Source organism: Xenopus laevis, chromosome 1L (genome assembly GCF_017654675.1).
Source record: "Xenopus laevis strain J_2021 chromosome 1L, Xenopus_laevis_v10.1, whole genome shotgun sequence".
NCBI lineage: Eukaryota > Metazoa > Chordata > Amphibia > Anura > Pipidae > Xenopus > Xenopus laevis.
In genome coordinates, this window is record NC_054371.1 from 121,300,365 (window position 1) to 121,318,567 (window position 18,203).

At 37.7% G+C, this 18,203-nt stretch overlaps 1 protein-coding gene across 4 annotated transcripts in view; it reads left to right on the plus strand.

Moving 5' to 3' along the window:
* Positions 1-659: 659 nt before the first annotated feature.
* Positions 660-18,203, plus strand: part of kcnn1.L (potassium channel, calcium activated intermediate/small conductance subfamily N alpha, member 1 L homeolog) — a 78,606-nt gene continuing 61,062 nt past the window's right edge. For 2 of the 4 annotated variants that reach the window (XM_041562915.1, XM_041562925.1), the window contains exon 1: positions 668-782. In XM_041562915.1, the coding sequence (XP_041418849.1) occupies positions 753-782 (30 nt within the window). In that variant the 5' untranslated portion in view covers positions 668-752. Of the gene's footprint in view, positions 783-13,455; positions 14,750-18,203 lie in introns of those variants that run through there. The other 2 variants (XM_041562940.1, XM_041562933.1) reach the window with 2 other exon arrangements.

Genomic DNA, 18,203 nt, shown 5'->3' on the forward strand with positions numbered 1-18,203 from the left:
TTCTATTGTTTATCGTGATCATTCGCACACTTTAGTCATCATTTTATAGTAGCTGTGACTGCTATTTTATCTTGTCTTGTCAAGTAGGTACTCACCCCCCTATAATTTTAATAAATGCAAATATTGGGTTGGGTCCAAACCTTGCCAAGAGCATTGAAATTTGGTCAAATTCCAAAACAAAAACCTTTATAGTGTGAATAGTTTTCCCTTAAAGCACCAACCATCAAGCATTTAGTAATGTGGACCAGTTTGGGTACAGATAGTATGTTGGGGGGCATGTTGGTGTTTATGTGCAAGCCCCCTCAGCCCTGGTTCCTGCAGTCATGCATTCAGCAGCAGTGTGGGAGAGTGAAAGTGATTTTGCAGAGAAGAAAGAGCAGGGAGAGAGGTGGTTTAATTGACTGCATCAGGGAGAAGTTAAGAAGCACGAGACAATGAACTGCAAGATCTGCAAAGCACTCAATAGCTTTCTCTTTTCTTCATGTCACTGCTTTCTCCTATTGGTAATCTGTATATCTCCAAATTTTGTGTATTTCTTTCATGTCCTCCTATCCCCACCTCCCTAAATATCCTTTCCCTCCTCCCCGTGCAGCAGCCCCCCTCTGGCTGGGTATTTCCTTGTTGTCTCTGGGTTTGATGTGGAGAAAAACTGATGCTAAAAATAGTTAGTAGTGATGTATGGGATGCTGGCTGGTTGGGGTGGGGGGAGTAGATGATACATACTGGGGATCCCAGACGAAGCACGACTGATTATGCTTTGTGACGGAAACTATAACACAAAGGTAAGTGATTCAGTTGGGAGAGAGCCACTGAAAGCAAAGCAAGAGGGTTTGTAGGAAGAAGTTAAGTCAGTGCTAAGATTTATAGAACAGCTGTAATTTTATGAAACAACTCTCAGAAACCTAGTCAGAAATGCATGTTGGAGGTAGGTTGTGTGTGATTTCCATATTCTTGTCTCAGGATGATGTCAGAGAATGCAGCAATGGGAACCCCTGTTTACATGTACATTTGCAGATGTGCAGTAGGTGTTTAAAAACGTGTGATGTATGGAGATGAATTTACTTGAGAGCCGTAGACATTTCAGACCACGAATAGAGGGGGGAGCCTAGGTGGACAATTATTTTAAGGATTCATAAAGATTTGTGCATCTTTCGTTGTAATTATATGTGAAGAATCCCCCCAGTGTGTCAAAAAAAAGACAGGGGTGCGCCAAAAGGAAAATTCCCTATACAATTCTGCCATTTCTAACCACATTGAACAGCTGCTGTTTCCTAAATACTGTGAACATTCCCATTCTAATCACTTGGAATAGAAAACCAGTTTGGCCATGACCCCCAACATGTAGAAGGGACCATACACCCTTCCCGTTTCATTGATCAGATCAGTGGCTTTTGGTCTTCAGATCTGTGACAGTATTAGACACTGATCATCTAAAAATCCTGTACACCAGCTTGTGTGTGACCAGCTTAATACATTGGAATAGGCAAGTACTGAGCATTTTAACATGCCAAAGCAAAATATTACACTCGTATGCATTAACACAAAGCCAGACAGTGGTAGGTCTGGCACTTTTTGTTGTTGTGGTGCAGACAGTACCTCCAGAATAGTACATTTGTATAAAAGAACATCTGTCTTACAAAATTAGCAGGTTAATAAAAAAAAAGGAATGCTGACTGTATGTGTAGCCGTGTTACCGTGTGAGCAGCTCACCTTGGGTGCCAAAATTCTAAACAGGGCACTCTCTTCTTTCACTGTGAGTATATATACAGATAATGTGTATTATGGTTCTTCAGAGGTATTTGGGAAGGTACTAGACTGTAGCTTTATCTATTTGATTCTCACAGAGGTCGCACAGGTGGACAATGTGGTAATGCATGGTTAAAGTGTGGCTTGATATTACAGAGGGTACTGGGTGACTTTGAATAGTAATTAAATATGTTACTCAGAGATTTTAGTCTGAAAGAGTATATAGGCAGGAAAAGGTTGGAGGAGATTATAAAGGTACTTGTATACAAGTATAAGGTAGTTGGATCAAAAGGAAACAATATAAAGAAATGGTTAAACTGTGCCACAAGGCAGAGGACCAGGCAGAGTTATAGAATCCACAAGTAATGGTGATAGGGTGGTCTCATTAATTAAAAGCACATGTCTGTGCCGTATCAATGTTCTGTCACTCCACCCTTCAGCAGGTTTCTTGCAGTCTTGCCAGCAACTCCTGTACCTGCTCCCCAGATGGGAGGTGAGGGATCAGTAAATTATTTAGGTATCCCAGCAGATAGTATGTGGAGCTGATACGGTGCACTTTGCCTGTACCCCCTCTCCGCTTACTAGCACTTCTAATGTTTCTCCAAATGTGTGTGAAAGATGGGCTCCATTTTATGGTTGATGGAAGATTAACAGTGCTCTCATCTGGAGGCAAGCACTTGGTAGGTCATCTTTGTATAATGGTAAAGGAGCAAAACACAGTGTGTCTCTAATGAATAAATATTAATAAGCCCCGTTTTAACACTGTCACACCCACATTCATGCTGATATAATCATACAGCAGAATAAAATACTTTCATGTTTTATATATATATATATATATATATATATGTGTGTGTGTGTGTGTGTGTGTGTGTGTGTGTGTGTGTGTGTGTGTGTGTGTGTGTGTGTGTGTGTGTGTGTGTGTGTGTGTGTGTGTGTGTGTGTGTGTGTGTGTGTGTGTGTGTGTGTGTGTGTGCAAAAAGCTTGGACAATTGCATGCAGGCACAACAGAGGCTCGCACTCACAGGACTTGTAAAAAAACAAAAACAACTAACGTTTCAGCTAGATCCCTAGACTTGGCTATATATATATATATATATATGCTTGAGTTAGGAGCCGAAATGTCGAAATAAATATGTAAATATGATTTGATTTTTTCACCTTAAAAGACCAGGAGTGCGGTTTATTTGCTATTTGTATATATATATATATACACACACACACACACACACACACACACACACACTTACAGCTCAGGTGTGTATATATTTTTTTTTTTGACTGAACACTTGCACTTTTCTTCTACTCTACTCTACATTGTACTTTAATTAGTCTCAGAGTGTCCCCACAACTTTAAGAACACCCTCTTATGTCAGGTTTGCTACTTATAATGTTGAAAGGAATTTTAACCCTAAAACAGGAGTTATGGATATTTGCTGATTTCTGATGCTAACATATTTTCCTGTGTTTGCATTTCTTAAATATTCTCTACTGGACTGCAGTTCTAGTGCTTTGGTTATGTGTTGCTTGGCCTTATATGCAAGTTCTGTGTTTATAGACCAATATACTGCTGGACAATCAAGAGGTACATTATTTCACTCATTTAAATCCTCAAATAGGAAGAGTTGTTGCATTCCTTTTGGAATGTATTACCCTGAATATAACAGAGTACAGCCAGAATAGTTGGATGTTGCATGCTCTATAATGCAATTTTTACTATGCAGATGATTTGGTAATTTGCTTTCATTCATTACATTATGATAATATATTTTGCTTGCAATGAACGAAATTGGCAAGTTCTGATTTTCTTTGCACAGTCAAAGCAAAAACATTTCATTACTTGTCACTTGCTCCAGATTGCATATGCAAGGTTTAACATTCTGCTATAAATCTAAAGAAACTGCCCTTTAGTTGAGTAACCTTGAAAAATATCATATGATGTATCTGCTTCAGTTCAACAAAGGGGCAGATTTACAAAGCTCGAGTGAAGGATTCGAATTAAAAAAACTTCGAATTTCGAAGTGTTTTTTGGGCTACTTCGACCATCGAATGGGCTACTTCGACCTTCGAATCGAACGATTCGAACTAAAAATCGTTCGACTATTCGACCATTTGATAGTCGAAGTACTGTCTCTTTAAGAAAAACTTCGATCCCCTACTTCGGCAGCTAAAAGCTACCGAAGTCAATGTTAGCCTATGGGGAAGGTCCCCATAGGCTTGCCTGTGATTTTTTTGATCGAAGGATATTCCTTCGATCATTGTATTAAAATCCTTCGATCGTTCGATCGCAGGATTTGCGCTAAATCGTTCGACTTCGATATTCGAAGTCGAACGATTTTAGTTCCTGGTCGAATATCGAGGGTTAATTAACCCTCGATATTCGACCCTTCTTAAATCTGCCCCTAAGTGTTAGTTCATGGAAGAAGCCACTTGGGCGAGTGTTGAAACATTTTAAAGATTATTTAGCAAGTCCAATTGCTTTAGACTTATCTCTGCTAGGTAATGTATATTGTGATCTGGATGAATGGAAGCTTCCATAAAGATGCAAGGTTTATTACTGTAGTTTTGAGTCTGATGAAGCATTTAAGGATTGTGCAAATTTTCAGCATTTATTTAAGGGCCGAATCAAGATACATGAAAACAATTTTTAAAGCTGCCTCGTATTTCTTGCAAAGTGTGCAACACCTGTGGCACTCTTTAACATCAAGTCACATATAAAGAATACTTATACCAAACTTCCACGTGGATTTATCCAGCGCTAAATATCTAGATTCATGATATTATTTAACATGCTTGTGCAGATAATGTATATGAACAAAAATACATTTTTACGGTGCAATAATGTGATGGATTGTTAAAAAATAGCTTGGAGGCAAGCAAAAGGCAAAAATTCAAGCTGTGGCAGTGAATCCCTCAGTTAGATCTAACTGTGAACCTGTAAAAGAACATTTTAAAACAGCTGGTTCTATGGTCAATGGAAACAAAGCTCGGACATATTCAATAGAGCTCTATAGTATCATTGGGTAAAGCCAACCTGGATCTTACTGACTGCATTTCAGAATACAATAATGCCCAAGTTAAATACTAATGTCCTAAAGGAACATATGACTATGAGTGTTACTGCTAGCATTAAAAAGTTATGGGGAAAATGATAGATTACTTCACATTGAATCAGTAGGAAAGAACGTTGCCATTAATATACATGATGGTGAATGGTAACAATATCCAAAATCATTGAAAATGAATGCAAGACAGTGCTGGATCATTTGCCAGCCAGTTATTTTTTTCAAAATCTTTGGGCATTTTACAGTACATAAAGCAGAACTCTGCTGGATGCTTCACTTGATGTACCAAGAGCCAGACACAATTTTATCTCTGGCATTTTGTGCATTCACCTGGGGCTGTTTGTTTCAAGTCTTGAAGAAGTTTTAGGCAGAAACATTTTAAATTGCCCAAACTGAAGGGATGCATGGCTCTGTTTTTCTATAATGAGATAGAAAGGCACCAAACAGCATTGCACAAAGTATTTACAATAAGAAAGCAGTTTATATTGACAGAATGTGTTTGTTACATGCTATAGGCACTTATTTCCTGGGGCGACTTAGAACAAAAAAATAAAAACCAACACCAACAAAGAATAAAAACCCTAAATGTCTTATCGCTAATGTACGGACTTTCAAAATAAGGCCTTAAAGACATGTGATATACTGTATATAATACACAAAAGCCATGAATATCCTGTAAATTATATCCTTATAAACGGTGAGTTCTGATGTCATCAGTTATAAACGGTGAGTTCTGATGTCAGAACATGATACACATGACTCACTGAAACTTGTGTATTATAATAAATAAAGTACCCCCAGTTGTAAAATATGAGGATATTAGAAGTTACCTTGGAGTTCCATGACCTGTATGGTCATGAAACTCCTCGGTAACTTATAATATACTTATATTTTACAAGAGGGAGTACTTTATTCACTATATATCTCTTTGAAAAGCAACTGTAGCTAAATTTTTCTTACAGTACATTATATATTTAAAGATTTGCATGTGAGTTGCTCAACCCAAAATGTTTTTCCAAGCGCAAATAACACACTCATGCTGTGAGTCACTGACATAAGTTATCAATTTGCAGCGTCAATAACACACAGGATGGTTGAGTTCAAGTAGGAAAAATATTTAGGTTGGGAAAGCAGAGGAATAAATCTTTATATAGCAAAAAAAAATAATAAAGCAAATTTGTTAAAAGAATTAGTAAAAGAATTGTGCACTACAGTTTGGGTACATGTTGATATTAATGAGAGTTTCCCTTTATGGGCCATTCATTAGAGTTTATATTTGAAAGTGACCGTGATCTAAACCACTGAAGGTGGTGGCTCAGTAAAAGGTACATTTGCTCAGTGAGTATAATTGCTGCCCCGTAGCACCTAATTTTGCTTCTGACCTTTGCACTGCCTGCATGATATACGGTGTCATGAATTGTAACTAACTCCTGATAAAAATTGACACTAGTATGTGGGATCCTACATTAAAAGCACCATTTGGGCAGGGGCTAAGAGGAATGATAAACACTGTGTAAGTCAGAGTCAGTGCTATATCAATGCATCATATATTGTTCCAGCTGTGAGACTGACATAAACAATAGGGCTCATTTACATCTATCCCTGTGTGAGCAAAGTAGGATTTGGAGAGCAAGCACCATGTTTTTTTCCCACAATATTGCTTTTTTTTTCCCCAAGAAAATTCTAGGGGCAAAACGACCTGTGTTTGACGCCAGTCAGACAAATTTGTGCCAAGGACTGCCTGGTGGTTGGTGTGCAAGTGATGTCTGTGCTCAATTCTTTTGGCGCAGATGTGCTGATGTTAGATTACTTCACAGAGAATCAAATAGTAACAATATCCAAAATCATTTAAAATGAATGGAAGGCAATGCGGGATCATTTGCTCACTGGCTATTTTTTCCAAATAAAAATATTTTACAGTACATAAAACTGCAGAACTCTGCTGGATGCTTCACTTGATGTACCAAAAGCCAGACACAATTTAATCTCTGGCATTCTTTGCATTCACCTGGGGCTGTTTGTTTCAAGAAGTCTTCTTTTGGGCTCCCATCTGCTCCAGTTTTACAGCAATGAAATAAAGAAATCCTGTTCTAGGCAAAAAAAAAAAATTTCAAATTCCCTCATACCAAAGTGAAAACTTACCTAGCATGAATGTGTTTTCTTTAACGAGATAAAGAGACACCAAATATAACACATACAATGTAGCATGTACAGTAATTATACAGGGATAGCAAGTATTTCCTGGAGCAGCTTAGACCACCAGACTAGAAACCAACAACCACAAAGTAATCCCTTATTAAGACAAAATAACTGTAGGAATTTTCAAAATAAAGCCCTAAAGGTATGTAATATATTTTGTTATATACCATATTTTTATATTTTTCTTATAAGCCTTTATATATTTAAAGATCAGTATGTTATTTTCTCAACCCGAAAATTCGATTTGAATTCAATTCGATTACGAACGCAATTCAAAAAGAATTTTCCTCTGAAAAAACTCAAATGTCTGGAAGCCCATTAACATTTTCAAATGGGGCATTAGACCTCTGCCACTGACATGAACTCGGCAGGTTTTAGGTGGCGAATATTCAAATTAGAACTGTTTCCATGATCGAGTGTGATACATCTCACATTCAAATTTACATTCAAATTGGGGGTTTAAAATTCAAATGTGTGAATTTTGACACCAAAAAAAATTCAAATGTTGACACCAAAAAGAAAATTCAAATTTGAATTTACTTTTCGAACCCTTAATAAATCAGAGTCAGAGTCTGATTCCAGCAACTGTCTGATTCCAATTGAGGAAAATGAATGTTAGGATGATGTTGCATTTGGGTTAATCCGTAATTTCTCAAATTTGTCCTGGACATCCTTAAACTGTCCGGCACTAGTAGAACTTTGCAGCACTACTGTTTATGTCTAAAATCACCTTTATTATTTTTCATGGCATATCACAGCAACATTTTGGACATATTAGTCCTCTGTCAAGCTGACAAATGTGGTTTTAGACATAACCCAGACGGGGTACTGTAGTGTTCTACTATTAGTGAACACAAGTGTACTGTGTGCACTTGTTAAACAATATTGAAGCACAAGCACACAAGTGCTGGAAAATTGCTTGTTTTTCTTGGAACTATCACTGGATACCATTTTTATGTATGTCACTTAAAATGTAAGCGCTATGGGGCAGGGACCTCCTTCCTTCTGTGTTTTATACCACATGGCACTTTATCCCTGTGTATTTATACTTATTGTATTTATTATAACACTTGTCCTCCCTGTGTACATTTTAAGATTGTTCAGTGCAGCATTTCCTTGTAGCACTTTATAAATAAAGTTATACATACATGTTTCTGTAACATTAAATTAAAGGTGACTTTGGCCAAATGTTGGGCCTTGTGGCTTGAAAGAAAATGTCTTAAAACCACTGCATTAAGGGTTATGGCACATAAGACAATAAAGAGGTTTTTTTTGGCAAAGGGAACCCCTACGGTAGATTTGTATATTTACTTAGAAACGTTTAACAGAATTAAAAAATGAAAATATTCATAGTCAGAATTAAAAATAATAATTCTGAAAAATATAACAATGTGACAAAGCAACCCAGTGTTTAATAGCATAATTAAAATCTAGAAATTACATTTTTAGGAATTGTCTATTCCCCAGTATTGTTTCCTATATAATGTACGTTAGTAATTAAAAATGCTTAGAAACTGTGAATTTTATTCTATTACTTGACATATATTCTATTACATGACATAAAAAGGCACAGAAACAGGTAGGAAGTTGGAAGAAACAATGGTCACAATATACTTAGAAAAGTATCTGGGATAGAGATTGAAAGGGTTACCCTTTGCCCAAAGTGAGGTGTAATATAACCAATGGCTTCTTTAAATATGAAGCTCATTGTGCAATTTCAACATATCTCATTACTACTCAATTTTTACTTATTGCTTCTTATTGTTATTAATGCATTTTTATCTCTTCTTGCATTACATTGAGTTGTTTAATATTGTATGCTCTTTGCTTTCCTATTTTTATTCTCACGCGATTGATTGTTGTTAACCTGTTATTAATTTCACTCCTGTGGTTACACTAGTCTTTCATTTCTGTGGCTACTCCTTGTCTATTCAGCCTATAAGTACGAGATGAGCGCACAATGCTCTTCACAACCAACTTGTTTCCATTATTCCTTTTTTGACAAATCTTTTTGTGTTGGAGTCCTGTTTGTATCAGCTTGAATATGTATATATATATATATATATATATATATATATATATATATATATATATATATATATATATATATATATGTCCATGGGCTGGGGATAAAATGTTCAAAGTTACCCTGTCATAGTGGCATAACTACCATACAGCAGATTCTGCAGGGTGTCATGGGAATAACCCAGGATAAAAAAGAGCCTAGAATGCAGAGTCTGCAGTATGACGGTATGTCCTTACCCTGCATTCACTGATGTAAAGCTTCTATATTATCCTCCATGTTCAATTGCTTGCAGGCAATTGACACTTCCCTTGAAGGCTATAAAACACCTACAAATGCTTAGAATTGTCTGGTGTGCCATAACCCTAACGCACATATATCTTCTAAAAACTTTGAGACCTTGGCCATCTTCACATGACATACATATCAGGAACCATGGACCTTTACATTACATTACTGTGGCTTGTTATTTGCACTTTTTAAAAAAATATAAATCCCTATAACAACATTTAATTTGGGTTGAAAAAAAAGACAACAGTCCATATATGTGTATGCCTAAATGTATTTATATATTGCTCTATATGCTGAACAATTTTACAATATAGAAAAGCTCACACATGAGAAGGAAAGCATTGCAATAAATAATATATATAATACAGTTTTTAATATTCTAGAACTTTTGGCATTGGCTCTTAAGTGCCAAGACTGAATGTTCTAGTGCTCCAAAGAGTAGGTCCATCAAGTTCACCACCTTCAAATAATTTTCTGTACATACAGATGAATGCAAAAAGGTACCCCTTGCCAAATGACACATTTAGTTTCTAGGTTAAGTAGTAATACTACTGCAGAAATGTTAATTCACAGTTCCATTTTATTTCATTCACAGAAACAAAGGACATATTAACTGAAATCTGTGCAAAAGTTTTGGCACCCTTACACTCTGCAAGACCCATGTTCTTAATTAACGTATTAGGCTTTAATAGCTATTATTAGTGGTCACCTATTGACAACTGCAGAGCTTAATCACATTTTTTGATACCCCAAACTTTGTACTGTCACTCAACAACCATTGGCTCCCCAACAACTGAATGAGGATATGAAAAAACAAGCTGATTAATGTCTATAGCACAGGTGAAAGCTATAAATATATTGCAAAACCCTCAATTTTTTAGTGTCCATATTACCATCAAGAAATACAGTTAAGAGAACTGAGAAAGTCAAAGCAAGTCCATGAAGTCTAAGAAATTGTACATGAGAGAACTGCTCATATGCTGCCCAGAAAGGCAAAGGAAAACCCTAACATGACTGCAAAAGACCTGCAGGAAAGTTTTGCTGGCATGGAAGTAGTGTAGCACCATATCACGAAGCAATGTTGTTTGCACAAACATATTCAGTCCTTACAAGGATGCCTTACCTACAACCTCATCACAAACACCAAGGAGGTTATCAAAGGTCAAATTTTAGAGTAGTGTGATCTTTTTTTAAACACTAATAAATTCGATTATATTCACAACTCAAATGGTATGTTATTTATGAAAAAATTCAACAAATAGTCCCGACCCCGAAAACTTGAATCGCATTTCCCAAAAAAAACGCAAATTTTTTTTGATGTGCAAATTTTTTTGATTGGCAATGTTTTTCTCCCATTGTAGTCTACGGAGTGTAATTTTCGAAGCTAAACTTGCCAAAAATTTGGCTCATCGCTACTATTAACGTCTTCAAATAGTTCAAGGGATCTCTGCCATTGACTTCTACATGAACTCGGCAGGTTTTAGGTGGAGCATAGTCAAATTACAAAGGCTTCCAGGTTCGAGGTGTGATAAATCTCACATCCAAATTCAAATTCAAATTGATGGTTTTAAATACGAATTTGTGAGTTTTGACCCCAAAAAAAATCTGCCCCAAAGTCTATATTCAAAACAGCATGTAGACAGGCCAGAAGCCTTTGGAAACAAGTGTTGTGGGACTAATGAAGTATAAATTAAACTATTTGGCCACAATCATCAAAGGTTTGCTTGGAGATGAAAAACGTCAGCATTCAATGAAAAAAGACCCGTCAACTGTTAAGAATGGCAATGGATCCTTTATGTTTTCATATTATGTGGCAGCAAGTGGCACAGTAAATATTGTACATGTAGAGGGAAAACGAATTCAAAAGCAGCATAAATTATAGGAACCATGCAATCTTACAGTAACCATGAAACGTACTGCCACATACAACATATATAACAAAAAACATCATACTGACCATCAAATACAGAATATATTGCAATTGATACACCATCTCAATAACTATGGATGACAGTAAACATATGACTGGCTAAAACATGTATATATTCATTAGGATTGTGAGACTATCATATATAGCATATGTAATGAAAACCTAGGACTTGCAAACACATGCAGCATGTATAATAGAACCCATCAGACTGTCAACTCCATACATCCTGCATAACAGGAATCAACAGACTTACCATCACATATAGCAGGAGTCAAAAGGCTGAGTGTCACATTCAGCTTCTATAACTGGGACCCTGAATTTGTTACATACATTACAATGAATGCAAGTTGTAATACAATACATGACAAATACAGTTTGTCAGTGTGTGCAACAGGAACAAGGTGACTGAGACTGTCTGTGTATATGTATGTATATATATATATGAAAAAAGCATTAATGCATTAATTTTATATAGAAGTTCACCCCCCCCCCATGTGCATTCCTGTAAGGCTCTTAAAGACTCTTAAAGGACCACTGCCCCACAGCGCAGAGTGCATTCATATCTATGCACAATTAATGTTGTTGTCAGCCTAAGAAAAAAGATAGCATCAGTGAACATATTCTGCTATTGCTGTCTTTTGTTGCTGCCAGCAATGATGTCCCAAGGTATAGCAAGAGGCTTGAGGTTTTTAACTATGTTATGCAGAATGCTTGGGGCCCTGGGTTTCCAAACAAGGGGTCTTTGCATAAGTTGGATCTCCATACCTTAAGTCTACTAAAAAAAACATTTTAAACGTTAAATAAACCTAATAGAATGTGTTTTCCTCCAATAAGGATTAAATGTATCTTAGTTGGGATCAAGCACAAGATGGGAAAAGGAAGATAGGAAATAGGATAGGCGAAAAATAATTTTTTTAAATTAAATTATTTGATTAAAATGGCAACTATGGGAGATGGCCTTCCTGTAATTTGAAGCTTTCTTGATAACTTGTCACCTTTTATATTTTACAATAGGAGCACTCTATTATAATACACTTGTTTAAGTTAGTCATGTGAAATTAATTATATTACTTTATTAACTATATATTGAATTTGATAGAACGTGTTCTTCTTAATAATGTGTTACCATGGTGTAGACAAAGGGTTGGAAACAAACCAGAATATCCTTTTCAGCCCTAAGGCCCCTTTAATTAAGATTAATTCATATTTTCATTTAGGTTTAGTGGGTAAAACTAATCTCCAGGGGCACTTGAAGATAATGGCATGGCTTTGCATTTAAATGTTGCCTGCATTTTCCTTATATTAGAAATTTGTAGCTGACCACAAAATATCTAGGAGCCTTTTTGCAATATATATTTAAATCCAATGGATTGACTAAGCTCAGGTTGTTGGAGTTGGGACATACCATTTTTTCTATGAATTTGTATAGGTCAATAATAAAATAAATACTCATGTTAGACCTTAGTTAGTTTGTATTCAAAGTTTTACAAAACACGTTTTGGTTCTGACGACGGTTCAAGGAGAACCAAAACGTGTTGATGGGGGGGAGTTTGTAAAACTTTAAATAAATTTATCCTATAGTATACCCATGAGTGCTCCTGCTTTCAAAGTAAAACTCCCAAACTTGGCTGCCCTTTTATTAGACACCAGTGGGATCACCTGACTATAGCTTGTTTGACAATGGTCTTCATTTTTGAATCTGAATCACATAATGTTGCACTGTGGCTTTTAAGTTGGAATTTCAATTATTTTCTAGTTTCCAACGTTTTACTGATCTTGGCAACTAGTGGCTTGACTGGCAGAGATCAATATGAGTGGATCAAAACAGGAAGCTTATAGAAATCTTAATAATAAAAATCTGGCCTCGCAAATAATCTGATTTCTGGTTACTGGGTTACTATCCCTAGCAATCAGATAACAGTTTAAACTTCAGGTTAGACAGAGGAAGAATAGAAATGCAATATATATTTAAAAAAAAATTAGTCTAAAGAAGGGCTGTCTAAATACAGTCATTTGGAATACCTCATTTGGAACATAAGACAAGGTTTAAATGAAGTCAAGCAAAGAATTGTATGTAGCTTTTCAACATTCAAGTGACCAAATAAATGCACTGGAGAGCCACAGCCCAAGCATATTTGTTTGGGCAGCCCTAGCATAAGGCTCTGTAATAGTGATGTGCAGGTCATGAAAAACTCAACCTGCACCAGGCTCTAACCTGCAAAACTGTAACCCACATCTGACCCTTACCTGCAAAAAGTTGCCACTTTAGAACCCGTACTCAACCCATATCAGCCATCTTCCTGCTCTCTATGATGCTTCTGTGTTCACCTCTGATTCCAAGAGAGGGAATCTTTGAAAGCAGAGGAGCAGTTCAGTGAGCTGAGACCCTCCCCAACCCATCATGGTCACCCAAATTTTAGCCCATCTAACCTACGCGTTTCAGGTCAGCCATGGGGCTGGCACTGCTGTTCTATAATATGATTTTTGATTATTTTTTTTCAGTGTTCATTATTGCTGTCCCCTTCTATGGGTACAGAACCATTTTCATGTTGCAAAAAATGCATGAATGCAAAGCCTGGAAGTTAATTCTTAGTTGAACTTTCCCTTTAAGCATTGAGCAAGGCCAAGCAAAATGATGCGCAGAAGAGTGTGTTAGCAGAAGCAGACATAATGTGCACCACTGTCACAAGTGTGCACTGATACTGCATGAAAAATGCTTGGGCTCTGCTGGTGCATGCACAGAAGCAGTGGATAGTGGCAACTCTTCCTTATTGGTACTACCTCCATCCAACCCTATGATGAGCACTAGCAGATATGATAATGATGAACACAAAATCTGCATGCATTCTACCTCATAGTTACATAAATTTTTCCATTCATAAGCTCAATTCTCTTCACCTTGGCTTGAAACGATTTCTCACACACAAGCAACACATCCAGCAGTGTAACATGAGATTGGGCTGTGCAGGCTAAACACATATGCCTAATTACACACGTCATGTCTAATAAGCACTAGCCTCTCTGGCCAGGCACACTCACAAGGGCCATTTTCTCACAGCAGTGACAGTGTGCTGCTGCCATTCTTATAAGGCTGTTTACATATGGCACAAAATTGTTGAATGGCCGAATGCTTTTCAGATCCTAACCGCTTTAACCCTTCCTTGTCAAAAGGATTTGAAGCTCTGCTGCAGGTCTGCAAGGTACTGTACTGCTTTATGTGCGCTGGAGAGACGTGAGCCATCATTCATCTTGCATTGCAGCGTTTCCCCTTTAAACAGGGGAGGGGCTAATAGTACACTGAAGACATCATGAGGATAGTTGTGGTGCAAGCAGCCAATCAGAGGAGGTCCTTCGGAATCCAACAGACCTCCAGGAGAAGCAGCGCCAGCAGCAGAGCAGAGAGGGGATGCTGCAGCAGCGCAGGGCTGTCCTACTGCAGAGCAGCTGCAGAGCACACAGAGCTGGCACCAGCCCTTCATCAGGACCAGCTGACAGGTAAAGGGCTTTGCAGCAGCTTTTGGTCCCCATTGCGGCAGTGAGAGGGGAGCTGTCCTTCAGCACCACACATATTCTATTTGTATCGTTGTCTGGTTGCTTCCATCCCGAGCTCTGCAGGGTGAGGGGAGCTGTCCTTCAGCACCATAGCAAGAGCCCAACTCTTCTGTTTTCTCCCCATTCTTAGCGTGTGCACAGGAGATGCCTATCAGTTGTTGCTCATAGAACAGGTTAGGAGTACTGGCTGTCTGACAAGAGGAAACTGTCCTTCAGCTCTCACATCATACTAAAACAGCACAAGCTGCTCACCAATGCATGCAGGTGGAATGGTGCCAATCAGTACTTTATACCTAAGTGGCAGATTATAGGCATGTACATCCTAAAGCTATCCTCCTCTGACACATGTCCAGCACTGCTTGTCTGCCACCAGTCATCCAGTCTGGTTGCCTTGTTTCCATCTTCTCAGCTGCATGATCTGTTAGTAAACCTCTGCTTCTCCTGCTGCATGGCTCAATGTCTACAAAACAATGATACCTGCTGAATATGAGTAGAGAGGGAAGTTGAGCACTGGCCAGGCTTGTAGACCAGGGTGGGCTCTTCTGGCTGCAGCAGTGCGGCTAATGCCTCTGAAACTTCTCCTATGATCCTCCCCCCCATCACCACTACCAAACAAACGTACTCCTAGACTGTGGCTCTCATGGGAGAGCAGCTGACTTAGCTGGTGTGAGGCACACACATATGTTGGGAAAGTACTTGTTGTCACCTAAATCATGATGTATCATAAAGTAAATCTGTACTTTACAAATGAAATTGGTTGTAGTATAGGTTTTCCAATATTCCTTAACAGTTCTTTAGCCATTTATCTGGATAACGGGGTTCTATCTAATATGTAACTATGAAAGAACTGCTGTATGTGTGTGTATGTAGTATATATTTGTGTGTGTGTATGTTGTATATATGTTGCATGTTTTGAGATGTTCATTTCATAAAATTGCAAAAATCAGAAGCTTTAATTGCTCAACACCATGTTTAGGCAGTGATGACTTGATAGAACAGTCATCCTGCATGTTATCACCCAGAAAGTATTAGAACTTCATATTTAAAAATATAAATATATGTACATATAATATACACAAAGGCATATAATTCATGTTTCTTTGTGACAAAATGCTGGAATTCTAGAAACAGAGGGGTTAAAAATTGCAGTAAAAAGGCCTCCATGATATTAACTCTTTGGTGACAGCATTTCACGCAGACCCTTTCAATGGCCATACAGAAATATTAACAACCAGATGGTTGGGTCTTCAGTATTTAGGGTTCCATATAATTTGATTGGAAACTTGAGAGAAGTGTAAGCATGCATCCTGTATCAATAATGTATTGGTTATAAGAAAGGAAAGCTAGGGTTACTGACATAGGGAATAGTCAGGAGGAAAGATTGTAAGTGGTGGGACAGGGAGAGAAAGATTGAATATTTTACAACAATATTTAAATTTTTAGGTTTGCATTTCTTCTTAATACTGAATATTGTGCATCAGCGAAGTATTTACAGCGGGCATTTTTGCATGTTGCAATTTAAGGTGTGTATGCATGGTAATATATATCAGCACAGGCTACGAAAGTGTGAATTTGTGTCGGTGTGCCAGTTTGTTGGTTAGCGTTTATCAGCAGGTTGTTTGGTGTATGAGTTTCTGTATGAGTTTCTGGCAGTCACTGAATCTGTGTGAATGTGGGTCTGGCTTATGTGCCAGTGCGTGCCTGTGTACCAGCCTGATAGCTGTGTGAATTGCAAAATGTTTAGCTTAATGTTGATAATAAAAGTAATGCTTCCTTTGTGGATACAAAAACTCACAGTATTGCTGCATTCCTCTGGTTTTGCTACCTAAGGACGTTCCTGCACTTTGACTATAAAAATGATTTTCTGGACCTGACTGCAGTATAGAATGAATAACATTTGAAGACCAGGCTCTTTTTTTGTGAAGAAAAGATAGTTTTCCACTACTTTGTGGTGGTTGCTTTATATGTACACATCATCATACATTGAACTCCATTGGTTAGAGAAAAATCAGTGATTGGGATTGTGTGCCACTTCGTACCTGTGCACACCCTTACACAAACATCAGCTTGGACACAACATCAATTGGTGTATGACTTCAACCTCAGGGGCCTCTCCTGATTTTTTTTTTTTTTTTTTGGAACACTACACAATGAATAGCTAATGCTGACAGGCCTAATGATCTTTGACATAGCACCCCACATCTCTTGTATCCTAAGTACGGTACATAAATAGATAAATCTAACAAATATAACTAGCTGTGACTTTTATTTAAAAGTAATATCCTATGTTAATACACTGTTGCCATTCTGTGTTGTTTTGTTTGATGGATTAAAGAATTTCTTGCAATCCAAAACATTCTCTATTTTAGTCCTGTCTTAATCCCTACACTGTAAAATCAAGAATCTGTAGTCTGGAGCCTTAAGTGCAATATGTTTTCTGTACTATAATCCCTTATTCTACCCAGTGGCGTAATTAGATGTTGCTGGGCCCCACAGCAAATTAATTTTAGGGCCCCCAACATATCCAGTGTTTGTCCTGTTTTACCAATATATGTTCAAATTGCTCATCAATGAGAGCCTCATGGGCCCCCCTGTACCTCCTGGCCCCCCTGCAGCCGCAGGGTCTGCTTCCTCTGTAGTTACGCCCCTGATTCTACCTTTGATTACCCCAATGTATTGCAGAAACCTTAGCCTGAAGTTTATATACATCAGTCTTCTTCTGTAAAAAAAAAAAAAGCTTTAGTGTTGTGGTTACAGTAATGCCCATGTTTCTTTTCTTGGCCCGAACCCCTGCACCACGAACTGTCAGTCTCTGCAAAGAACACTTGCTGCCTGCAACTATGTCATTCATACTGCTGCACAAAAGAGAGAAAAGAGAAAAATACATAGGAAGCATTGAAAAATGAAACCAAGAAAGCAGAGGAAGACGAAGTAAAGAGAGGGATAGTGCAATGGTAAAATGATGAGGCTGCAGAATGTAGGGTGTATGGTCACGGGTAGATAGAACATGATGGGCATAGAGGACCTTATTTTACCATGGAGCTGTTTTCCTGGCCAGAGAAAGAGAGGGAGTGCAGAGGGCTGGAGCCCACATAATATACAAGATGATTTGCAGGCTTTCTGCTGCCATGTGATGAGGTTTAATACTGCAGTCATTCAATGTTTGAAAAAATCTGAATCATAGCTGCTCTCATCGATATACATTTAATCGTACTATAACCTACAATATGGCACTGTCTGTATTACCTAATCTTAGCATGCTAAGGTGTATGCATTTGCATGTTCCCCAGTTGTCTTTATACTTTAGTCATTGAAACAAGTGCTTATGGGAGATCTGCTGTTAGTATGCAATGCATGTTTTTCCTTCTCATGCTAAAACACCATACATCTTTTTGCA